Genomic DNA, 26696 nt, shown 5'->3' with positions numbered 1-26696 from the left:
ACACGTCATGAGAAGCACCGCACCAACACACATATAGGAACCAAGAATAATACATTGCATTGTTCGGTGCGTTTTTTTTAAGTATATACTAATGGTGGCACACTGCATATATCATCCAACAACTGCTTTCTTCATTGGACTACTGGTATTAAATCTGACGATAATAAAGAGATAATCGAGATCTCGTAATTCCCTTTTACTAGGTCAAGAAACTTTCCATTTATGTTTTCTGATAATGAAATCTATTATGGAATTAATCTGTTAGCAACATTGAGTTAGTACCATCAGGAATAAATGGGCATAGCCACACAAGTATACTCTACTCCTATTTTAAAAATACACCCGTTTCTTTCCTGGGGACTTCAAAGCCCCACGGTGACCTTTCCCCCAATGAAAAGCATTTACTGTTTACAGAATTACGACTCAAAATTGTACACGTCCAGGAAACAATAAAGAGCTGTCAAAGTTCAGATGCGTCAATGTCAATGAGAACATTCAAAACAAATTAGACTGGCAAGATACTTGTGCATTAACGGGGCGGCTATGCAGAATATGAATGGTCCTTCACCCCGACCTGGAATGTGGTTATATTCCTGTGATCTTCAGGGAAACAGAGGTAAATCCCCAGTATGATCTTTAAAGACGTGCATTGATCTACACTTCAGAGGCCCTTAAACGAACCGAGAACTCCAGGAACAAGACCAATGTCTGGCTTTATCATGATTTTCATTAGCCAACGCTACTTAGGTGAAAATATGGGGTATGGTAGAGACTTACTAGCTGAGGTGATCGATTGAACCTAAAATATGTGGCCAACTGACTGGAGGAAGGCTGGGGTTGGGCACCAAGGGGTCGCCTGTGAGAACCTGGAAAGGTGATGAGTCTCCTCACATGCTGCAAAAGCTTTTGGTCAGATGGATGACTGTTGGGCCTTGGAAGAGTGACCATGTGCTGATGCAGGCTGTGCAGCCAGGAGAAGTAGGAGGAGTCAGGTGTTGAAATATTGGTTTTATATCCATGACTTCTAGCTGCTTTCTGCAAAGCTCTGAGAGGGAGGGACCTAGAAAGTGCCAGCAGAAGATTCTTATAGTTTGTCTTATCAGGTCACTAAGAAATAAACAACTCAAAGAGATAGCAGCACTCGCTGGGACAGAGATATACTTCACAGGACGGAGAATCCCAAAACTCGGGGAAGTTCCTGAGAACCTAGAAGATGATGCTACTCCCAGGTCAGAGGAAGTTCCCCATTCACCCACTCTGAGTCCCACATCTCTCACATACACAAAGACAACCACATGACTGCAAGGGTAGTCATTTATTGAGCAGGTAGAAGAAATTCTTACTCAGGGTAGAGGTTTAATGGGTAGGACACAGAGAGTCGGAAATTGGCAGAACACTTTCGATCCTGAGTGAGCCATGAGTATTTGCAGACAGTTACTGAAGATCCTGATGATGCAGAGAACACGGCTTCACTGCGATCATGATAGCCATCAGGTTACAGAACTTGTCACGAGACGATGCAGGGAGACGATGGAAGGGTAGATGCTGGAGCCCGGGTGAGGAAGTATTCACTTAGCACTAAATACGCAGACGAGAAAGAGAACACAGAAGCTCATAAAGCACTCCCTGCATGTCATTGAGGACACAGGAATTTGTATGACATAGCAAAATTGTGCAGAGATCGATATCAACGTGTATTCTAACCTACGTTCCTTGCCAGAACAGGGGGCAAGAGGGCATTGAGTCAATGACTGTTTTTTTCTTTTGCTGTTCCCACCTGAGTCTATACAAAATAGAGAGGAATCGTTGAAGGGTCTGAGGCTTCCTTCTGCCATCTTCAGCAATGAGAAGTCCTGAAGAATTATTCCTCTATGGACGAAGACTGGCAAAAGCCCTCTACGGCTACCTTGCATTAAATGCTGACTTTACACAAGGCATAGTTGTGCTAAGACCTTCCCACCCATTTTCTGAATGAAACTCCACAATGAATCTGATGTAGACAACAGATGAGGAGCCTGAGACTCTTTTCCAAGTGGGAAGATACCGATAGGTCAGACAGCTCTATTCCCGGATCAGAAGTTGAGGATGTGCAGACATCGGAGGAAGACACTCTCACCAAAGGATAAAGGGTGAGACGGCCTCTAGGTCTTGCAAGACAGACCACCAACAGAAACGTATTGGAGCATCACACCCGCACCCTCTTCTTGCCCTTTCCCTACTTAAAATGTGAAGTCTTAGTGATTAGTAGCACGTATAATGACTGAGCCCTTTTCACCAGGATGCCATTGACACAGTACCTCTGTGAGGTAAACATCATTCTTCCTTTTTAGTGCTTAGGTCATTTGTTCTGAAGCTCCTGGAAGAAGAGGGTCCTGATTCCAGGAGGTCCGACTACAATTTAAGCCGTACCCACCTGCTTCCTTCACAGAAGATTACTGTTGTCCTTGAACGTGAACCCCTAATGTACCAGAAGGCAGTCATTCCAAGACCACCCCTCTCCATCACGTATCACTAACCTGGAGTCAGGAAATGCTTGCTTCTCTCGGGCCTCTAGACAACGATCTGCAAAGGCAGAACAGAGCACATTCAAGCACCGACCCCCGCTCATTTCCCAGACAGAATGCAAATGAGTTTTCGGGTGAGCAAAAAGGAGCCTGAATGGAGACATTCCATTCCCTTGGATTTTTCTTTCTAGTAACGTGAAAATTTTGGAAGATAAGATGAGAGATAGCAAAACCTACCTATTTTGGTTAGGTCAAGTATGTTACCCTTTGGAATTCCAAATTTTTGGACAACTCTCGTAAATTCTTCTTTGACTTCTGGACTCTCATCTGGTGTTCGGGCTGTGGGAAAAATGACAGTAACTGTTGTGTCTTGTGCATTGGTCACTGAGGTTCTTGGTGGTGGGGTGAGGTCTTCAGAGGGGCGGGGAAATGGATGGCACCGATCGGTGCTTAGGCAAAAGTCTTGGGGATTGGTGTGATCTGTGTGGAAATTGACATTCTGTGGATGAGACTTTTCATCACCATCCCCTCACCTAGCCTAAGGGGTTGCCCATGGTGAGCATCTCTCTCCACAGAAGGAGAGGATCGCTTTCTCTCCAGCACTCCTTTTTCTTCTCTCTCCCCACCCTCTGTGTGAGTGCCAGCATGAAAATACTCTACCAAAGAGTCCGACTTCAAAGTATGTTTTCATGGGGTCGGACTTGAACATACGAACAATCATATAATCATCATAGACCGCTTCAATTATGTGCAATATATCCATTCCAGTGTCTGCGGAAGAGAAAGAATACAACTCAGAACTTCTTTGTCCATAGAAAGCAAGTTATACTTGCACTATTGGCTACATATGGGGACTTCAAACAGTAAACTTGACTACTGCAAGGATTTCTACCACGGGAAATGGACGCTAATGGTAGATTATTTAGCCACAGTGACAATTTGCCCTCTTTCACTGTCCATGAGGCTCACTGACCTTCCTTCGCCATCTCTGCCTACTATGCATTTGTATTTAAGCTCCACTGGCATTTATACCCAGCACTGTGCTGTGCCATGGCCGCCAGAAAGCATCACAGTAGGCGGGGAATGAGCTGCTGTACTGAAAATTTTCTTTTTTTAATTTCCACTTTAACTTAGTTGTGGGAGGTACATTACCCAATTGCCATCTTAATCTGGTGTCATTATGTGTCAGGCATTGGCTGTTATGCATAGGCAGTTCTCATAATTGGAGTGTACTGCCTGTTAGATGGCCCTATTTATGTTATCTAAACTAGCATTAATCAGGAATTGATCCTAAAGATATTAGGGTTTAGCAAATTCCTTGTCCTTGGAAGTAGAATTGAGAAAGATTTTTTTGTATACTTACAGTTTATATTAAGTACAGCATTCTCTGATATTTTATGAGCGAGCACAGTCACTGGAACACACTCCTTGTTTATCCTGTAAAACAGAAGGAATGGATGCCTGAGAGAAATTGATGGAACTGGATCCTTTGGTCTCTAGGAATTCTACGTGATTTCACTTGGCTATCGATACATTTTCAGTAGAAATTTGAAATAGCTTTATTTCCATTATTTCACGTCATTTGACACATTAAGAATGAGTCAACTACTTATATTTACTTTTATTCTGCTATGACTTCCTATTATTACTATTACTATTACTACAGCTACTTGTGTAGATAATTAGCTGACAGTTCAGATGTGCTAGCCTCTCAGAGGAGTGCTCTATAGACATTGCCGCACTCAGACTTCATATACAAAATGATGGGAAAATCGTATCATCCTCTTTGACCCAAGGAAGAACTGGGTGGAGAGAGATGAATTTTCGTACTCACACAACTGAGAGATAGTGTTGATGGTATCACAAGCCTAAGTTTTTAACCAAGATACATTGCAGAGTGCGAATGAATCAGATTCCCCTCTCCTTTGTATCTCCTCTGCTCCCATTTATGTTTAATCTGGTCAGCAAATTTACCTCTGGATTTAGAAAAGGTTCATAATCAGTGCAAATGAAGAGGCATAATTTTGGATACAAGGCCACAATGAATGAGCACACGTGTACGTGTCTTTGTGACTGTGTGTGTGTGTGTGTGTGTGTGTGTGTGTGTGTGTGTCTAGAGGCCAGGACCAAACTCATACTTCTGTTTTTCCTTCCTCGAACCCCTTCCCCCCAAACTTACTTTAAATGAAATAGTAATGCCAGAGTAGAGTTATTTAAGACGTTGGCGTACTCCAAAAAAGGCCTGTAGACACCATCTTCTTGGATCGCTTCTTTGTCGTTTGAGGACAAGAGAATGGTATACCACTCCCCTGATAACTACAATGAGACAGTAAAATAATTGGGTAAGGAAAGCAGAATGAGAACAGCACAACACGAACACTTGACTCCTTCAACTCTGGTCCATGGGCCAGGACACCTAAAGCTGATGCGAACCAGGGGATTGAAACTCAGGTTGAGTGAAAACACACGGAAAACTCTTTCCACTGTTCCTTTCAGGGAGAATGGAGGTCCCTGTGGGTTTCCATCTTTTCACATTGTATAATTGATCTTAGTCCAAAATTGGGAACCACCCCCTTTTTCTACTATATCAAAAGAACTTCTGCCTTCCAGTGAAACCACCTTACCCGAAAGCCTCGAAACCTCCCCCCGAAAGTCCAAAGTCACTATTGTCCACTGACTCTACCTTTGAATAATCGAAGTTCTTTGTCACAACTGCCGGATGCGCGCACACGAGTGTGAGCCCCAGACACAGCAACAGCAGCTTCATCATGGCAGGGGACGGGAGTGACTGGCTCCACTCCCCAGCTCCTCTGTCTTTATATTCATTCCTGGTCCAGTTGTTTTGTCTGCTGGGCACTACGTTTCATCCTCCCACTTCAAGAGATTGGCTGTATTCACTGGTGTCAGGCCAAGATTGTTCCTGCCCTTTTGATACTTGTCAATCTCAACTCCATCAGATCTAATTAGTGACCTTAAAGACCTCTAAACACGTGCTCAAGAAAAATAGTGAATGCCATAAAGGGCCACCCGCCTTTCAATCAGAAAGCCAATTATGTGTAGCAGAAATGGAGTCAAAGTGGAAAGTAGAATACATAGGGCACCTACGTTTCACCCCTTACACGGCGTGGGCCATTAGGTGACTGACTTCGTGATAACTACCCTTAGAACAAAGAAACGGTCTCTACCAAAGATGTAATCACCTATCACAAAGCATTCAAGTTGACCTAGGTATAGTCAGTAAATTAATGTTTTCAGAGTATGGTGTCTGGTATGGAGCACACTTCACTTTCTTGGATGTATTCTCTGAATTTGACCACTACTGCCTTTTCTTGTTCCTCGATGAATGAACAAATCTTTAGTAATTTTATGTACCTCACAATACACCAAAGAAACACAAAAGGCATGCACACGTAGAAGATGTTCTTCCTTCCTTCAAACACCTTTCAGAGTAGGTAGGGAAATGCTCTCTGTATACCCAATAAAAGCTTGATTCGCCAAGCATGTACCACACCCTAACCGAGTGGGACCAAGTTCAGACCACAGTGGGTCACAGGATGTGGTGCTGGGGAGGAGGCATCAGGTAAGATGCTCATGATCTCAGGCTTTCTGACATCCTTTTCTCTGCCGCTTTGAAGCCACAAGGACAGATTTTATTTGTTGTAGCCTTATGGTCCTCTCTATGGGATTATTGGGCCTGCCTATAGACTGCTGTAAGGATACATGGAATGAGGTGTGGACAAATCTCAGTTAATGTCTGGTCCATGCTGGGATGGGGGATTCACGGAGTTATGACTGGGGAAGGTGCAACAGGGAGGGGGGTCTTGAATGTTAGGGCATGTCTCGAGATGTTCAGAGCATGTGGGAAGAGGATTCCTGGTGAGAAGAATGTTGTGAATTAGGCCCCTGTGTCCCCAGTTTGGGCTGGTTAAAAGCTACGTCTTATTTCACCTTGTCTTATGGTCCTGTTCTGCACCCCAAGAAATAGAGAGTCTAGAGTCAGGAGAGGAACAGTGCATGAGGCAGTGAACCTAGGTATTCTGGCATTCTATGTGTGGCCTGCATTATAAACTCATTGCAGCTCCTTGCCTGATCATTCCTAGGTTATGCTCGACCAATATTCACTCACAATTATTTCTAGATCTATGTTACTTCAGCCTTCATAGGCTGGATGTAAGTGTCGTGCCGAACTGAGATTGATAAATAGTGGCAAAGGCTGTGTACTTATATTGTCTGTTTGATTCTCTCAAAGAATACATGGTAGTCTATGAAGAATCAAGTTTGCAAGATGAACCCCATTCTTCCTGGTTATGATGCTGAAGAGTCAGCTACACTGCTGTACACTCCATCTCTATCCCATCCCACCATCACTCCTAACTCTGCACTCATGCAGAATGCCAGATTGTAACTTTCTGGTTCTGAGCACTTCTTTGGTGTGCAAAAAGAGGAGACCAGAAATGAAGACATTTTCCACAGAATGTCTTCGCTGTCTTTGTGTTTTTACTACCGAAAACTCTTTGGATATTTGTATCGCTCGATGTAAGGTTTGGGGCAGTTCCACTTCCATGTAATCTTCCTTACTTCCCTTCTTTATTTCAAATGCATAGCAAAGCTACGAAACTGTTATTTTCCAGGACATTTGAGATCTCTTCCCTGGCATATGATGTCAGTTTTTCTCAAAGAAACTCTAGAAGAAATTCTCTCCATGTTTGGATGTTTCCTACATTGACAGATATGACCGAGCCATTCCTCTACCACGTGCAACTGAGAGAAAAGTAAACGTCCATTTGGGAGTACTTCACAAATCATCACAGAAACTTTATTTGTAATAGATGAAAACTAGGACCAGGCAAAATGTCCATCAACAGAAAGGAGTACAGAAGTTAAGAAACCGTAAAAAGGAACAGAGTATCGGTAAACACAGCATGAATGGATCTCAAAAGAATTATGCTGAGTGAAAATAGCCAGAACAAGAAAACACAGAACATACTGAGACTGAGTTCAAAATGCACACTCTACAGACAGGAAGTGGATCAGAGGCGGCCTAGGGTTTAGGAGGCACTTGGGGAGGGGGGGGGATTCCAGAGGCATGGGGAGAGCTTTTGAGGATCATGGCTAAACACTACCCTGACTGTGGTGGCGATAGTTTCCTGGGAATATCCCTGTACAAACTCATTAAATTTTATACTTTCAGATGTGCACTGGTTGTCAATTATACCTCAAAAAGCTATTATGAAAAATAGACAATAACTTTTCAGTTAGCATGTTCACTCAGAACCTCTAATTTTCATGAACATGATTTTTCATTTCAAATGTTAAGACTCATTTTCAGGAAAAAACTAATTGCTTCCCCACTCTTCACAAACACACAGGCCTCTACAAGGTGGCTGGGATGAGACCAGGGCTCTTTTGGTAAAGCTGCCTCCTCAGGTACTAAGGCGCTGAGTGAGACGGGTGTAAGTGAAGACTCTGAAATAAGCCGCTCACTTGCAGCCCAATGCAGCCTCCCCAGCATACCCTGCTTCTAAGGTTCAGATTTGGACACACTTACATGGGCCCCGAGCTCTAATGAGCAAGGGCTTGTCATTCCCCGACACCTTTGAGGGCAGCTTCCTCTAACAGAGCACACACTGGCTGCATGTTCTGCCAACGTAGGCTCATGCAGGCCCTAATCCTAAGCTCAGAAACTCCTGCAGGTCTCCAGAGACCAGATTGGCCTTGGGTTTTCCAATGCCCAGGTTCTAAGAGCATCTGTACAGGCCTCCCCCTTAGAGAGGGCAGCTGTATCCTCGGACCTCCCAGTTTTTTGAAACCTCCTTGACCTACCTTTACCTTTCTTCTCTGTACCAACCTGGCTTCTCTGGCCTGCTGTGAACATGGGGAAGGCAGTCTGGAAGAAGCTTTCCAAAGTGGCCAGTGGCCACTGGGGAGGCTCTATAGTCATTGCCTGACTAGGCCTGAGGATTCCAGGCTCTTTCTGAGCAGAGCTCTGGGGCGGCAGCATCTGCAACATGCGCAGCGATCACCAGGACGCAAAAGGTTTTCCACGGACTATTGGTTAGCTGTGTTCCAGATTCTTGACAATAGCCACCCAGAGGTGCCAGACCTCCTGCAGGGGAGACAAGCCTGGGCAAGGACCTTTCGACTGGCCACCTGTGAGGGGAACTAATCCACTCTCTGGAGCTCTCTCAACACTGGGGCTAGTCCTGACTACCCCCTTTCCTCTCTGCAGAGCATTGTATGGGGCAATGCCTGCATTCGCCCAAACACCAGCAGCACTCTCCCCAGCCTCACTCCCCACCCTCGCTGCTCCAGTTCTCAGGTTCTCCTGCAGAGATACGTGGCCAATCCAACTCATTCCATGCTTACATGAAACTTTTTCAACTTTGACTGCACTTCCGAATCATCTGGGGAACTTTTAAAAATCCTGGAGCAGAGGACACATGGAACTGTTCTCTGCTCTCTTGTCAGTGATGAAAGCAAGTCTCAAGGCTTTCCTGTGCAGAGCAGGGACACCCTCTGGTGAAGTGACAGTCATGCAGTGCCTGCCTCAGGCTCAGCACTCCTTTGGATGCGAGATATTGCAGGGAAGAGAATCAGCTCCTTGACATCACTGCACTAACCTTGTAGGAAATGGGTACAGGCAGTAAACAAAGAGCCATGAGAGGTCAGTCAAGAAACGTGGTGAAATAATACTACTTTATACTTGTGGTTTTAAGGAGTCCTCTGTGTAAAGTGACACATGAGGACCAGAACCTCCTGTGCATATGGGTAATGTAGATCCGAAGGCAAGTATTTCACACAAAGGGAACAGGAAGGACAAGGTCCAGAGATGTGAGTGCTCGTAGGATATTTGAGGAAAATTGTGTACATAACAATTCAGATTTTACAAAAAAACACAAAAACAAAAAAAAAACAGGAAACCAAAGGCATATGTGTTATCCTGGCAGGTGCTAATCACTGTCTGTGTGGCTAATCAGATCCTCTTTCCTAGCCAGGCTCTTGTGAACAAGCTGGCACTGCAGTTCTCTATGTCCCTATACCAAGAGGGCCGCCAGTAATTGTCCATTGTGCTAAGAGGAAAATGAGCCATTGTAAAATTTTTGTAGTCAACAGAGCAATGTTTCAGAAATGCAATCTTTTAAGAATAACAGCCTGTTTCCAGGAGCAAACACTTTCAAGTGAAGTCTGTCCTGGAACCAGTGACTCAAATGGCAAAGTCCTCAGAGCCAAGAAGAGAGCTGTGCAGTCTTCCTTGTTACTCTGGAAACACAGATAACCTCAGAGAGTATCCTGATTTTTCATTTACTCTGTAAGTTTATTTGACATTTCTCTACATGTGCTCTAATCAGGTTCAAGTCATTCAGGACCTAAAGATTTAGTTCCCTTCCTTTAACCAGTTCAACTTTGTTTTTAGACCCTAAGAATGTGTTGATGGGCCGTGAGGTGACAGTAGAGTAATAAGGAATGAACACAAAACAAGTTAGCATTTAAATGTTATTGTGGAAAATATTCAGTGGGACTTGGCTGTGAACCTGACCCCCAGTCCCTGAGCGAAGTGTACCTAAAAGTAGTAGCATAGCAACCGTTGATGACTGATTCCAAAGTAACTTTCACTTGATCCCTGATTTTATTATATATTCTAGAATATTAATATGTAGGCTTGAAAACTAATTTTTTACCCTCTGTGCGTTTTTTTAGGTGAAATGATAACTCATTTGAGTGACGTCAGGAAGATGATGCAATAGTAAGCACCAGCCCACATGTCCCCACAGAAACACGTATTTTAACAACCACTCATGGGTGAGAATACCTTTATGGGAGTCTGGAAGTATAACTGTGAGGTTCCGACACCCAGGTGGATCAAAATAATCCAGGACATTGATGAATTGAAGAAAAAAAATTTTTTCACTTTATCTGCATCGCCCCTCTCCAAGGGGCACAGCATTGGCACATCTGGGATCTTCTTAGAGACAGAATCTCAGGCCCACCCCAGATGTGCTAAATAAGAGCCTGCAGTTTAACAAGATTCCCAGGTGATTTGTATGCACATTATGAGAACCATAATTATACATATAGACACCATTAAGGATAGATTGCATTGTTTTGTGTATTATTTATAATTCGTATAAATGGTATCATATTGCACATACCATTCAACAATTGATTTTTGAGATTTAACAACACTAATGTAGATCTAGTACATTTCTAGTCAAACAGAGAGAGAGGTAATACAAGTTTGCCAAGGATGGCCCTGTCCCTTGAGAACAGGAGGAAGACAGCTCTACCCTGTCTGCCTGAAGCCTCACTCTAAGTTGAGTGAGGGTCACTGCTTCTCTACCGAAGAGTAAAGCAGTTGTGAGTAGTAGCTGTGAAGTGGAACTCCGGTCTTAGTAGTAGATAATTCTGCTGCCGTGAAAAGAAGTCAACCTGTTGTCAAAGAAGGAATTAAGGACTCATATTATTGAGAGAAAAAAAAAAAAGCAGATGGAGTGGGCAGGGAATAAAGTCCAGACTTAACTCTATGTCTAGATCAGATTTTTGTTGTCTCTTTACCTGCACACACAGAAGTCAAGAAGCAAATGTGTCAGCAGCCTGATAAATTTTTGAGGAGTTTGCATTGCCAAAAGAAATTCATTTCTGGCCTATAGAAAAATATATGATTCTTAATCTTCAAAATAATCTCTCCTAGCCTATACGAGCAGAAAGTAGGTGTGGTCATGAGGGGTAATGGACAAGAAAAAAACCTACAAGAGCCAGAGGTCACAAAACACAGTGGGCATAAGATGATACTTCCATCATGTTCTCATTTTCTTTACTTCAGCTACTCAGTTTTAGCCACACAGATGATGAAAATGTCCTAGAATTGATGAAGAAACAAAATAGAAAGTAGTGGGTTCCTGAATGAGTACCTGGGACAGACTTGCTAGCCAACTTGGAACACTCACATCAGATTATTCGTAGGAGAGTAAAATTAATTCTATTGTCATTAAACCACACGGGATTACAGTTAGACTTTATTTGGGGGGGCAGCCTAGCTAGAGCAACTAAAGAGATATCCAGATGGAGATATGCATCCTCCCGACTAAGCCGGTCCCTCAGTTGACTGGAGTAAAGAGCAATTCTATTCTCCCTATCGCTCAGGCCAAAATCCTTGGAGGTGTCCTATGTCTTTGCTCCTACAGGATTCAAAGCACTAAACCAGGCCCTACATCTGTGATTTAGTTTGGTGCTTCCCAGAATTCCACCGGGCACATGTATGGAGTGGATCTGGGTTCTTATCCTAAGAATGTTAATACTTGTCAACCAAAGACCACCAAAAACATACCTGTAGTTGAACAGGTTGGGTTTCGTATTGTAGCTAGTGAGATCATTCATCATGGGGAACCATGATTAACCTTGTCTGGTGTTGATGTTTTATGTTTATGTTCAACAAAACAACTGGGCCCAGCCGTGAGGTCAGGCCAGCTTGTGATAACACTGAAGCCTAATTATGTGAGTCAGCCCAGGTCCAGGAGAACAGGGACTGCTTTTTTTTTTTTTTCTTTCTCAAATGGGTGGTGATGTCTCCTCTGGAGGCCACAGACAGTCAGTTTAATTCTACGACTCTAGGTGAGGGAGAGGAGTTGACCACAAATCCATTCTGACTCACCCCTGCTTCTCAGGGGCACATATCTTCAGTCTGCATCCCCTCTTTGCCACTGTGACGCTTGCTCCCAAACCTGTGTGGGTGACCCAGATCTGTTCTTGGAAACTAAGGACAGTGCTGTTCTAGCCTGTTTACCCAAATCATTTCAATCTCTTTCCTTTCCTGCTCTTCTCTTTTCTTCTCCATCATTTTCTCTTCTCTTGAAAAGGACTGCTCTGCTTTGTTTCTGATCTACAGACATTTTTATTCTTTGTTTCTGAGTATTCTTAACATTTCATGCATCATTTGTGCAGTGTTTCGACTGGAGGGATAAGTTTCAGTGTGAGCTCAACCTGCCTTCTTGATCTGGGAACAGCTGAAAGTCATTTTGTGCCTCCCACTTGGCTTATAATTTCCAGCCATCTCCAATCATGAACATAGCCGTCCTTGCTCTGATAGTGCTTGTTGTGAATGTTCTAAACATTCCCAAGGATCTGCTAGACCTTTCTGGATATCAGCTGTTTTGTCCCTTAAGTGCCAGCATTCAAAATGACAGATCCCAGCATGACTGGTTGACTTTCTATATAGCCTTTTGCCATATATCAGCAAACCAGACCAAGTGCTTAAGTCAGGGGCAATAAACCTGAACCTAACTTGTTCTTCTGATATGGAGGCAGAGTAAGATATGGGGAGCATAAGATGCCTACAAAGCCTTCTGTTATTAATCTTATGTTCATTATGACTGAATCATTCTTCTTGCATGACAACCCCCACCCACATCTTGCTGTTCCCCAACACCTGTGTGCAACTTTGACACTTTGTTTATTGTCTTGTGTTGGAAAATAATTATAAGTAAAGAAAGAACTTGAATTTTCCTTTCTCTGAAGCCTACCTTGAATAAGATGTTAATAACATTGGTCACTTTGATGCCTCCTGACTGAAACAAGTACAGTTTGCTAAAGATAAGTATTGCTCACATTTTATGGCATCTTGCTTACTAAGTTCAGAGTAGTTACAACAGTGGTTGAAGTATGTTTTCCAAGAGCATGAAAGAACACTATCCATCTCAGAGGTTGGATGGCATAGAGAAGCTGGCATGAAGAGGCATGTCCTGAAACATGGTGAGCTGGTATCAGCCTCAACAGCATCTGTCTCTCAATATCTTCTTGAAAAAGAGAATTCTAGGAAGGTACAAATGATTGGGCAAGTCTTATAGATTGTCCTATTAGGCCACTAAGAAATAGGCAAATCAAAGGACAAGCAGTACTTACAGAACAGAGAATTAATGCAGTGGGCTAGAAACCTGAAACTCAGAGAAGATTCTGAAAATCTAGAGAATGACAACATAAGGGGCCAAGAAAGTCCCCTCATTCACTTGCTGTCAGCCCCACATTTCTCACATAAACAAGGACAACTACATGAGTGCAAGGGTAATCATTTATTGACCAGGTAGAGTTCTCCTGGGTAGGGCACAGAGTTGGAAATTTGGAGAAAATCTTGGATTCTGGGTGAATGGATGAGTCTTTCTAGACAATTAGGGAAGATCTTGAAGATGTAAAGATAATGCCTTCACATGCAATAATGATGGCAATCAGGTCACAGAACTTGTCACAAGATGATGGCGAGACAATGGAAGGGAGGATCCTGGAGCCAGGTGAGGAAGCATTCACTCAGCACTAAACAAGCAGATGAGAAAGAGAACATGGAAACTCATTAAGCACTTCCTGGATGGAATTGGGGACAAAGAGAATTTCTATTACAGAGAAAAATGGTGAAGAAATTGATATCAACCTGCATTCCAACTTATGTTACTTGCCAGAACAGGGGGCGTTGAGTCAATGCCTTTTTTTTTTTTTTTTTTACTGATCCCATCTTAGCCTTCCCTCAACTGAGACTATGAAAAAGGGAGAGGAAACAATGCAGGATCTTAAGCTTGTTTCTGCTATCCTCAGCATGAGAAGTTCTGAAGAATTTTGATAAATCGAGAAAGACTGACAAAAGCTGTAGCTACCTTTGATTAAATGATAACTTTATGCAAGCCATAGTTGCAAAGACCTTCCCATACATTTTATGAATAAAAACCCACAATAAATCTGAAATAGACTACAGATGAGAAAACTGAGTCTATTTTCCAAGTTGGAAGACAATCGGAAGTTTGACAGCTTTATGCCCAGATCAGAAGTTAGGGATGCTCAGAGATCAAAAAAGGACACATTTTTAACAAAAATGAGAGAGTAATATGACTCTCGGCTTGGACCACAAGCAGAAACTCATACTCAAACACATTACTCTTTTCCATTTCTGATGTGAAGTCTTAATAATTTCTGATACATTAACAATTTAACAATTACTGAGCCATTTTCACCAGGATTATATTCACACAGTAACTATGTAAGGTAGACTTCATTCTTTTCCTTTTAATTGCTTTGGTCATTTATTCTGAAGCTCATTGAAGGCGTAGATCCTGAACCCAGGAAGTCCGACTCCAAATTTCAAGCTCCTGCCACAGGCTTCCTTACCAGATTATTTATAATATTAAAAAAAATTGGACATAATCCCTTAACTTATTAAAAGGTAGTGATCCCTGGGCCAGCCCCTCTCCATCACATGTCACCAACCTGGAGTCCTGGGCCACTTGGTTTTCTCGGACCTGGAGACAGCGATCTGCAGAAGCAGAGCAGAGCACATTCAAACACCAACCCCCGCTGATTTCCCTGACAGAAATCACATGATTTTTGATGTTGGGACAAAGGGGACTGATTGGAGGCATTACCTTATCTTGGATTTCTCACATCAATAACATGAAAATTTAGAAAAAGAAATCCAGAGATAGCTAAACTTACCAACTTTGGTCAGGTCAAGTACATTTTCCTCAGAAATTCCATATTTTCTGCAAATTGTCTTGAAGTTTTTCTTGAGTTCTGGACTCCCATCTGGTTTTCTGGCTGTGGGAAAAGTGACAATAACTGCTGTGTCTTATGCACTGGTCACTGAGGTTCCTGGTGGTGGGGTGGGGTCTCCAGAGAGGTGGGGAAATGGATGTCACTGATGGCTGCTTAGGCAAAAGTCTTGGGGATGGGTATGACTGTCTCGAATTTGACAGCTAGTAGATGAGAGGTTTCATCATCATCCCATCACTGAGCCTGAGGGGTTGCCCACTGTAAGCATGTCCCTTCAGGGGAGGAGACATCGATCAGGATAAAACCGAGAGGATCACTTTGTCTCAGCCTTTCTTTTTTCCCTTGCCTCCCCAGCGTCTAGGTGAATGTCTGCATGAAAATACTCTACCGTACAGTCCCATCATTTCGAATGTTTTCTCAGAGTCGAAATTAGTGAGATGAATAATAAAATAGTCATCATAGACCATTTCAATTATGCTAAATGTATTGAATCCAGCATCTGTGGAGAAGACAGAACACAGTTCTGAACTTGTTTAATCCATGGGAAGCAAACAAAATGCTTTACCTAGTTTCATTCACAGAACAAATTCAAGCGTCTATCCTAGATGAGATAGAGTGATGGCTAACACCTTCCATTTGCAGCTCCCTGGGCTTCATGTGGTAACATCTAAGGTTGGAACTGACTACTGGCAGAATTTCTACCACTGGTAATTGAACACTAGTGGTAGAATAATTCAGCCACAGGGGCAGCTTACCCTCTATCACCCTTGCTAAGATTCACCTACCTCCCTCAGCCATCTCTGCCATCTATGTATCTTTAAGCTCTACTGGCATCATATACTCAGTACTCTATCTAAGCAGTGTGCTGTGACAACAGCCACCAGACATCATCAGTGACTAGACAGAGAAAGAGCAGCTGTCCTGAAATTTTACTTTTTCTTGCTATTTTTATTTTGTGTGGGAGGTACCTATGACAAAATTACCATTTTTTCTCGTAGTGTTATGTGCCAGGAGGCATTGGCTTTTACACACAATTTTCTCCCAAACTGAGGATATTGACTATTAGATGGCTTCATTTATATTACCTAAATAAGCATTGATCTGGAATTGATCCTAAAGATATTAGGGATTAGCAAATTCCTTGCCACTGAAAGTAGAATTGAGAAAGATTTTTTTGTATACTTACACATTACATTGTATTCACCATTCGCTGATGCTTTCTCACAAAACAAAGAAAACGGAATACACTCTCCATTTATCCTATAAAACAGAATGAACTGATGATCAAAAGATATTGATGGGGCTGTCTCCTTCCCTCTTCCTGTAACTTGATTCCAGTTTACTATTGAACATTTTGGGGACAGATTTAAAAGAGATTTTATATACATTTCACTTTATTTGATACTTTAAGAATGAATCAATTACTGATATCACTATAATACTACCACTACTCTTACTCTGACTCTGACTCTGACTCTGACTCTGACTCTTACTCTTACTCTTACTCTTATTATTGCTATTGCTATTACTACAACGACTTGCCTAGATTAGTAGTCCCCAACCTTTTTGGCACCAGAGACTGGTGCTCCTATGAGAATTGAATACCTGATGATTCGAGGTGGAGCTGAGGCGGTGATGCTAGCGCTGGAAAGTGGCTACAAATACAGATGAAGCTTCGCTAGCTTGACCACCGCTCACCTGCTGTGTGGCCCGGTTCCTAATAGGCCACAGAACATTACTAGTCTGTGACCTCGGGGTTGTAAATCCTGATCTAGATAAGTGCTTTACAGACATTGTATCACTTGCTCTTCACAAAAAAAAAAGAGAGAGAGAGAGAGAGAAAATCATTTTCATCCTCTTTTACCCAAAAGATAATTGGAGTGGGAAAAAATTAATTTTCTTGGTCACACAACTAGTAAGAAATAGATTCTAGAGATAAATAGGCTATTGATCCCCAACCTATGCTCTTAACCTATGCTATTGTCACACTACTTATGATTCTGAACACCCTCTCCCCCTCTTCTCCTCTAATCCCATTTAAATTTATTCCTGTCAGCAATTCTTACCTCTGAATCTAGAAAAGTTTCCTCAAGTTCTTGATCAGTGTCAGTGAGGGGATCTGATTTGGATACAGGCCCAGAATATATGTGCACATGTGCACATGTATGTGTGTTTATGTGCTTGTGTTATCTGTGTATGTTTAGAGGACAAGACCATACCCAGCCTTCTGTTTTTCCTTTTCCAAGTAAAAAAGGCAACACTTACTTTACATGAATTTTAACTGACAGAGAAGAATTGTCCCAGGCTTGGATATAGTTCAAAAAACCCCTCATGACACCATTTTCTTTGATCCTTTCTTTGACATTTGAGGCCAGGAGAATGGTATACCACTCCCCCGATAACTGTAAAAAATTGGTAAAATGACTGGGTAAGGAAAACAGAGAGAGAACAGCACATGAACACTTGTCTCCTTGAACTCTGGCCCCTAGGCCAGGACTCCTAATGGTGAAGTGAAGATGGAATTGAAACTCAGGTCAATTGACACCACATGTAAGGCTCTTTTCACCGTCCCTCTAGTGAGACTGGAGGTCCCCAAGGGTTTCCATCTATTCGCATGGTACACTTGCTTTTAATTCAAGGTCAGAAACCACCACCCCCCTTTGTCTACTATACCAAAAAAAACTCCTGCCCTCCAGTAAAAATGCCTTGAGAATCCTCCAAACCACCCCCCAGAGTCCAAAGTCACTATGTTCCACTGATGCTACCTTTGAAGCATCGAAGTTGCTTCTCACAACATCATTGCTTTCTTCCTCATGGGCACAGATGAGATTCAGCCCCAGACACAGCAGCAGCAGCAGCCTCATCATGGCAGGGAATGGTAGTGACTCAGCTATAGTCACTGGAGAAGTCTATCTGATAGTGGCTCCACTCTCCAGTTCCTCCGTTTTATATTCATCTGGGTCTAGATTGTTGTCCATGAGGTGCCACCTTTCCTCCTCCCATTCCATGAGATGGTCTATATTCACTGGGGTGGGGCCAAGATTTTCCTGCCCTTTTGGTACTTGTCAAACTCATCTCTTTTAGTCTACACCATGACCTTAAATTTCTCAAAACATGTACTGAAGAAAAATAGTGGATGCCATAAAAGGCTGCCTTGTGGAATCAGATTTCATTGTGCATTAGACTTGGAATCAGAAAGCCAATTATGTGTGGCAGGAATAGAGTTGAACCGGGAAATGGAATACGTAGGGCACCTAAGTTCCACCCTTTACACGGTGCAAGCAATTAGATTACTGACTCCGTGATAACTACTCTCAAAAATGAAGAAACGGTCTCTATCAAAGAAGAAAGAACTAATCAAAAAACATTCAAGCAGAGTTGATTAAAATAGGGGTGAATAATGTCTTGAAAGTAGGGTGTCTAGTATGGAGCACATTTTAATTCTTTTTCATTATTCTCTAAATTGAACTACTACTGCTTTTTCTTGACCCACTATAAATGAACATATTTTTAGTCATTATGTGTCCTTAGCTAGACACCAAAGACACACAAAAGACATGGGAAGTAGATGTCATTCCTTCCTTCAAGCAACTTTCAGAGAAGGTAGGGAAATGCTCTCTGTACACCCAATAAAAGCTTGATTCACCAAGCATAAGAAGCAAACCAACTGAGTGGGACCAAGTCCAGACCATTGTGGGTCAGAGGGTGTGATGCTGGGGAGGTGACATCAGGTAAAAAGATCTCAGGCTTTGGAGTCAAGTAGACCTTACCTTCATTCCTGTCTTGGCCATTTTGAAGCCACAAGGACGAATTTCACTTCTTACAGACTTATGGTCCTTTATATGGGATGATTTTACCTGTCGATAGACTGCTATAAGGATTCAATGGGATGAGGAGGGTAGAACCTTCAGACCCATGTAGGGCCATGTTGGGCTGATGAGTTCGCAGAATTTTCCCCAGGGAAGGACTTGGGGGAGGTCTTGAAGGTTAGAGCAGGTGTGGAGATCTGCAGATCATGTAGAAAGAGGATTCCCAGTGAGAAGAATGTTGTGAATTTGGCTCCCATGTCCCCAGTTTTGGCTGGTTAAAAGCTATGGTTTATTTCACCCTTGTACTAATGGCCCCACCAAACAGAGAGAGGGACTGGACACAAGGCAGTGAACCTAGGCACTGTGGCATTCTGTGTGTGGCCTACATTATAAACTCATTCCAGCCTCCTGTGCAATTATTCCTAGGTCATGCTCAACCGATATCCAGTCACAAGTATTTTGAGGTCTATACAACTTTAGCCATCATGGGCTGGCTGTAGGTCGTACTAAATGTGAGATAGAGGAACTGAGCTTGATAATTGGTTGCAAAGGCTGTGCAATTTATTCTTTCTATTTGATTTTTCTCCAAGAATAGATGGCATCCTATGAGTAATCAGGTTTGCCACATGAACCCCTTTCTTCCTGGGATGTGATGCTGAGCAGAGAGTCAGCTGCCACAGCTGCACACACCATCTCAAACTCATTCCACCACCACTGCTAACTTTGCACCCATGTCAGAGTGCCATTACATAATTTTTCTGCTTCTGGTGGAGATGTCTTTCCTGTTCACTTTTGTACCTACCATAGCACCTGATACATAATATCGTCTTTAAAATGATTGTACACCAGTCCTATATTAAAGGCATTAGGGATTCTTGTTAGTAGAAGGGACTTTACCGAAAATTGTTTTGTAAATAGAAATACTACTTTGAGGAAGTCACCTCCTAATTTATGTTATTGGGTCACAGGAGTAGAGAGAGCGCATAGGAGTAACGTCTTCAGTCAGAATCCTATGTCGTGCATGTTCTTATCTCTTAAGATCTGAGTTGACTGTTTCTCACTCCGATTGTTCACTTCCATTTCGAACCTGCCAAGTTTTCAGTGGTCAGCATAAGCATTGCCAAGATAGCCTGTCAACACGAAGACAGGAAAGTCAAGGCTGCAAAAATATCCAAAAAGTATGAGCAATCCAGCTAGGGGCTTGGTGAAAGAAAATCTAGGCAAAACCAGAGCTGAGCTAATATTAAATCAATCAGGGGTGATACTTTGCTTTTCAATAGGATTCCTGCAACGGAATTACACAATAGTCCTGTACTGCATTTAAATATTTGTTAGAAGCTATGAATTAATGATCTAAAAATGCTCTCACAACTTGTAGATAAGCAATACATATCAGGTAAGTGAATTATCGACTTTTATTTTGGGGAGGATGGGAAGAGTTAGAAATAGGGAAAGATGACCAAAAAACAAAAACAAAGTAACCACTGATATTAGCATCTCCTAGATGATAGTGTAAGTACATGGAGTAAGAATTTAATTTACAAAAGTTCACTTGGCCACCCATTAATAGGGAATACATTTATTGTATAATACCAGATCCACAAGGTACCACATTTGAATATAGAGTAATTTTGTCTGTAGTGTAGCAAGTTGCTTTAAAAAATGATGCTACTACAGGGTTTTTGAAAAATAATGATTCAACTTAAGTCAACTACCATTACCAAATGTCTACTCTACACTAGGCCTATACCAGGCATTTTGAGGGCTAAGGAGATAAACAAGATAGGGGCTGTGCCCGCAAGAAACTCCTGGCCATTGTGAGAATGGTTTGAAAGAAGTCTAATCATAAGGTATGAAGTTTTTTAAATTATACAGAAAAACAAAGAATCCAGTAGTAATAAAGTAAAAGAATAAAAGGAGAAAAAAAATAAAACATGATTTGATTCAATTCAAGACTGATGGAGCCAGAAGAGGTTTTTCTGTCCAGATTAGTGGCACTTTATGTAAAGAACACAAGCTTTAGTGGACTGTGGGTCCTCTCTTGGTCCAATGAGAGGGAAAGGGGTGGCAGCCCAGGGAGTGGTTTCTGGGAAGTAAAGCTTTTGTGGAGGAAGGAGTGAGAGTTGAGTGTTTCTTCCAACCTATGGGCCTCAAGGAAACTGACTCCTTCCTTTCTACCAAGGCACAAACAGCACTTCTGATCAGCTATTCTCAGTAGCAACAGTAGCAGATGGAGCAAGTGTACATCCTGTCTTCTGTCACTGCCCTGGAGAGCTAGCCTTTGGACTTTCACTTTTATGGGACCAACTAAGTATAGTTCTGATTGCTCTTAAGAGTAGTCAGTCATCCCAGGGATGAGCTTCCTGGACTTAAATATCTACCAATCTTTTAAGAGCTAATATTAAATCATACTCCCACATTTCAAACATAGTACGTGACTCCAAACTGCTGTATTACAGTCAAGTTGCATCAGCTACTTTTGTAATTAAGGCCCTCAGACATTAACAAACTTAGAAACAATCTGGCAATCAAAAATATAAAATAAAAAGACCTTATTTAAAGTCACCTTTCTTCAAGCATGAGATCGTGCCAGAATCTACTTACCAAAGCAAATAGGTATAATGGGGATGTATTTTGCAACAGTACAAATATCATCTGTCCAGTGGCCAGATATATATAAATAACATTCAGAGGTCAGAAACAGAGTAACAACTCAATGTTAGATAAGCGTTTTATAAACATTATTTCATATAATCCTCATAATAACACTATATGATAGGTACTACTACCCTGCTCTATAGAGACATGAACAAAGACTCAGAGAGGTTAGGTAAACATACCAAGATTACACAGGAAGTAAGTGGGAGAACCCATATTTGAACCCAAGATTGTCTGATCCGAGAGCCCCCACCTTATGGACTCCATTACACAAATTGAGGCTTGATGTTTAAGACATGAAGGGCAAATGAAACACAAGTAAGTAATGCTTCAGAACCTCAGAGTTACTGAGCTACTGTCTGGTAGTAACCACTAAGGAAGCTGCATGTAGACTTTTCAAGTGTGGCACCAGGGGTCTAGCTGCAAGAGTCTAATCAAGCGAAGGGCAAGTAACAACTCTCTTTTGGTGAATAAATATTTGATGGGTGAATGGATGGATGGATGATTTAGGGATTATCGCCTTTCTAATAAGGAATTAGGAGATTCTTCCAAGATAAAAAGCAAAAACTATTTCTTTCTATTCATGGATTCAAGTTAAGTACTTGGTCACACAATCACATTGAGTTCCTTACCCAATACCAAATATAGGGCATTTCATCAGTGGCCTGTGGGAAGGGTGGCAGCCTGTCAGGTGGTTCAGATACGACTGACTTAAGTCATGACTCAGTTTGCGGGTTAGGGGCTTATGCAGTCCGTCCATGTGTGATCAGAAACAGTCCATATATAACAAGGCAACTTGATCGAAACTAACTGGCTGACTGGAAACAAATTTCATGACTTTGTCTTCAACCGCATTCTTGATTCCCTGGACAAACAGCTCATTGAGAAAGCCAATGGGAACATTCAAGCCATGTTATACAATACCAAGGTATAGTCAGTGCCAAGAAGAATAGCAAGAAATAAAAGTTTGACTGATTCCTCTGCCAGTGTGGCTTGGTCTCCAGCATCCAAGATGATTACATATCCTGTTGATACTGGCTCAAGTCCAGTCCTAAAATATCCATTCCTTTTGCCGAGGAAAGATTGCTTGAAGCTAATAATATTTCATCTGTGTCAGCTGGGTCTTCTGGAAAGCAGATGCTGAGACAGGTTTTAATGCATAAAAGATTTATTGAGAAGTAACACTTTGGAAGGATAAAGAAGGAAAAAAGGTTAGGAAAGGAGAGTGGCCAGACCATGAGGAAGACCTGACAAAGTCTCTGTCAGCCCCGTGGGAACCCTGGAGCATGGAGAAGACTTCTTTGTCAGGCAGAGATGGATAGGAAAGACCTTGTGGCACAGTCCTGCTCAGTCATGGCCTGAGCCCCGAAGATAAAAATCACCCACGCTACATTTTGTCACAGGCTGGACCTAACACAGGAAATAAGAAAATCTGATTTGTACGATCAGTGTGAGGATTTGATGCAATTACTTATGTAAAGAGCTTGGCACAGTGCCTGGTGCATAGTAAGCAGTCAATTAATGGAAGCTAACCATCTTTTTTCACTTTGATCCACGTAATTATTCAACAATAGTCATCGCTGGCTTACTATGTCCAAACACTGAGTTGATCAAAATGGTTCCAATCCCTGCCCTTACTGAGCTTCTGCAGTAGTCTTGAAGAGGAATTTTCACTCAAAAGGCTAACCTTATAATCAGCTCTTTGTTCTACTTCTGTAGATATGCTTGCCATATAGGCTGTGGGGCAGGTGACCTCGAAGTTAACTGAAGATGTGATCTCCCTTTTGCTTGCTCTGTCTAAATAACAAATGACTTTGAAAGTACAGATGGTCATCTTTTATACCTCTTTTCAATTTTTGGAAAAATTTTAAAAACACTAGTTTCTATGATTGCACATACATTGGTAGGTAACAGTTAAGAGAAAACTGCCTTTGGGGTCAGGAAAACTTGTGTTCGAATTCTGACTCCACGTATAACTTCTGTGAGCCTCAATTTCCTCCCAAAATTGTTGCAAAGATAACACGAAAAGGTCTAGAAAGCAATAGAATGTAGTAAGTTTCCCCAAAATAGTACTTCCTCTCTTCTTTTGAGGGTAAAGACCATGTTTTGTATTTCTGGTGTTCTCTCCCCACTCCGCCCTGTGACCCAGCCAGGTTCTAGCAGGATAACTGAGCTCTGTGTAGTAAGTTTCAGTCAGTCTTCTCTGATTGTTTTCTATGTCTTGTGTGTGGCTTAGGTAGGTTCCTTCCCTTCTCTGGGCCTCAATTTGATCTTTGACAAAAATGAGAAGGTTCAGTGGTTCTTAACCAAAGGCAGCACTACACCTGGGGGAGGTTTTGAAAATGAAGGAGGAATGCATGTCATTTTTGGTTTTTACACTAACTAGAGTCCTGCTGACATTTGGTGTCCAGGATCCAAGAATGATAATCCTTCTGCAAAATAGAGGTCAGCCTCCCACAAGGTACAATTATTTCATTCAACACATCAATAGCACCTATATCGGGAAACATTGAATGATCTTTAGGGCTTTGCAAATTTCACCTCACTGTTAGCCACAGTGAGAAAAACTATTTTCTGGGGAAAGAGATGGCTCCTGATCACCCTTATTGGGAACCAGTTAGTTTTTGCTGACCGCCTAGGCCTGGTGCAAAGAATAGCAGGGAAACTGAAGACAAGGCCCCACCATTGGGAGGAAAAAGCCAAACCTATGACACGGGGAGCCCTGGAGCTCCAGGGCAAAGCTTGAGGCCTGCTAGCGCATTCTGAGTGATCTCCTTCCAAAAAGCCTCTCTCCTCTTCATTCTTGTGCTCATGGTCTTTCATCGAATGACAGCCTTGATCTCTCCTCCAAGTGGACACTGAGTTTCAAAGGAAAAACTGGGTCTCATCGTTCTGTTTTGTTTCTTCCCAGACTTAGCATACAGCAGCCACTAAATATATACAACCTAAAAACCAAATCTAGTTTTCCTATCAATTCACCCTTTTGCCTGACATCCTGAAAAGAAGCAAGTCTTTTGAGCCAAGGAACCAAAATAATTTTTCTTCTGGAAAAGGTAAGTCTTCATAAGATCTCTGATATTCTTTTATTAAAAACTAGCAAAACGGGAAAATAAAGTTGCCACAAAATGGCAGAAGAAGAGAGATTTTATTTTCCTCTGGAAGAACTACAAGAAAGTTCAGTGCCGAACTGTACCCTTAGAAAGTTGCTTGTTGTGAATTATGATAACATAGTTGAACAGCTCAAATTTGCACATCAGTTCAAATGCCTATTTTTAAGGAAAATTGCCAAGAACACATATATTACATTGAACCATATAAAATTTCCATTTCATAGATCAAAAAACAGTCAAATATTGGCAGTTTCATGTAGTTTAACTGAATGGTAATGATGCTAACTGCTGAAGTTAATGACTTTCTTTTTTTGACATTTAAAATCTGACGTGATTTCAAATAACAGATTTTGAAACATTTTAACCATTAATACGAGAAACTTTTTTTTAATGCCTAAAGAGATGCTTAAAACCGGACTAATAATTGTGCCTATGAGAATTTGGCAGTAACTAATATTTCTTGGGTTTTGCCCTAATTTACTTAACACACATTAATTCAGATTTTGTATTCTGTTAGGAGTTTGAGAGTCAGTTTTCTGATATGACCAGTTTTGATGTTGGCATTTACATATTATATCAAATGCAAAGGAAAGTGAAATAGTTTTTGTATAGCATGTATGGAACAGATTTTTAAAAATATATGTTTTAAAAATCTATAAGTTTCTTTAAACACATTATTTACAAATCTAGTATCATACAGTTCATTTGTTATAAAATAGATACAATGAGAAATACCATTTTGTGTGACTTTCCTTGTTATGACATTCCTGAACATGACTGTCATGCTCAGCTTAACTGTATGTGGTGTAGTCCATCCAGTCATGTTTTAGAGGGTGTAACTTAGCCAATAAAGTTTAATTTAGTATGTAGAAATATAAAGGAGAGAGGGGGTCGGGTCAAACACTGGTTAAAAATCATGTAAAATGAACCCCCCCACACCCCCAAAAAAACGACGTTTGATTTAGTATCCAGAAGATAACAGATGACCTTGGAAAGACAAGTTCCTGTGGGCAACAGGACATCAGCCTCTCCAAGATCTCTGTAACTGGCAATGAGGAAGACTGATGTTAGTCCAGAGACCATCTGTCTGAGAGAACCAGAGGCCAGAAGCACAGCAAGGCTCCATGTCGCCCCCTGGTAGCCAGCAAGAGGCCCAAGCTGCACCTCCCAGCCACACTGCTGCCCCTGGCCGGGCAGACCCGATAGGGCAGTCTCTTTTGGCTTCCTTCCTCCCGTTGTGCGTTGTGAAAAGGTTTCTGTAGTCAGGGGTACTAAATGGTTGCTTATTTTAGTCACATGTACACATAAAAATATAATTTTCAACTTTTAGCTGAAGAATTTCAACAGTATACAAACCTGGCACATATCCTGGTCCCCTTTAAAATCGGAAAGTCTGTTATTTAGTAAATCCGAGAAATGTAGAAATGGCTATTAGCTCTGATCTTCGTTTTGTTGATTTCCATTCACAAGTGCAACTTATTTTCTATACAGCTTCCAGACTAAATTTATAAAAATGAAAATGAGATCACTTTACTCCACAGCTCGAAAACCTCTGTCGGCTTCCCGTGACGTGAAAAACCATCCAAACTGCTGGTGATGTTGACTCTCCAAGCCCAGCCTCTGGTCCCAGCCTGCCCCCTCTGATGCGGACCTTTCTGATATTCCCTGAACAGGTCACGCTTGTTTCCATCTCACAATCTTTCCGACTGCTGGTCCCTCTTCCAAAACCATGTTTCTCCTACATCTTTGCAAGGCTCGTTTTCCCCAAAGTCCCTCTTCTGCCAATTTTTAAATTGGATTGTTCATTGTTTCCCTGAATAGAATATAATAAACTCCCAAGCACTGGAGAATTGTATCTGCTTGTTCTCTGCTGAGTTCTTAATGAACAGAATAGTGCCTCACACTATTGAATAAAGAAACGGTAAGACACTGGCTATGTGACATGTCAAAATATCCTGCTTTGACTGTTTCATTACAAAATGTTTAAAACTTTTTTAACTCTTTTTTTTTCCTAATAACAAATCAAGAGCAGTGAGGGAATAGAACAAGATCCACTCCCATTACGATTCTGGAAATATGTAAGTAGCCTA

At 41.8% G+C, this 26696-nt stretch overlaps 2 protein-coding genes across 2 annotated transcripts; both read right to left on the bottom strand.

Moving 5' to 3' along the window:
- Window positions 1-1305: 1305 nt before the first annotated feature.
- Window positions 1306-5298, bottom strand: LOC107508553 (allergen Fel d 4). Its single transcript, XM_016140431.2, has 6 exons — window positions 5188-5298; window positions 4684-4820; window positions 3868-3941; window positions 3165-3275; window positions 2742-2843; window positions 1306-2562 (listed from the first exon to the last, which is right to left on the bottom strand). The coding sequence occupies exons 1-6, from the start codon at window positions 5272-5274 to the stop codon at window positions 2459-2461; spliced, it is 615 nt and encodes a 204-aa protein (XP_015995917.2). The 5' UTR covers window positions 5275-5298; the 3' UTR covers window positions 1306-2458.
- An 8268-nt stretch (window positions 5299-13566) lies between these two features.
- Window positions 13567-15521, bottom strand: LOC107502902 (salivary lipocalin-like). The gene is made up of 4 exons (XM_016130623.2): window positions 15418-15521; window positions 14973-15074; window positions 14748-14793; window positions 13567-13805 (listed from the first exon to the last, which is right to left on the bottom strand). The coding sequence occupies exons 1-4, from the start codon at window positions 15494-15496 to the stop codon at window positions 13796-13798; spliced, it is 237 nt and encodes a 78-aa protein (XP_015986109.2). The 5' UTR covers window positions 15497-15521; the 3' UTR covers window positions 13567-13795.
- Between the last annotated feature and the right edge of the window lie 11175 nt (window positions 15522-26696).

The sequence above is a fragment of the Rousettus aegyptiacus genome, unplaced genomic scaffold, assembly GCF_014176215.1.
Source record: "Rousettus aegyptiacus isolate mRouAeg1 unplaced genomic scaffold, mRouAeg1.p scaffold_m13_p_3, whole genome shotgun sequence".
Taxonomy (NCBI): domain Eukaryota; kingdom Metazoa; phylum Chordata; class Mammalia; order Chiroptera; family Pteropodidae; genus Rousettus; species Rousettus aegyptiacus.
The sequence above is the reverse complement of the archived record's forward strand: the minus strand, read 5'-3'. Positions and strand labels throughout refer to the sequence as shown.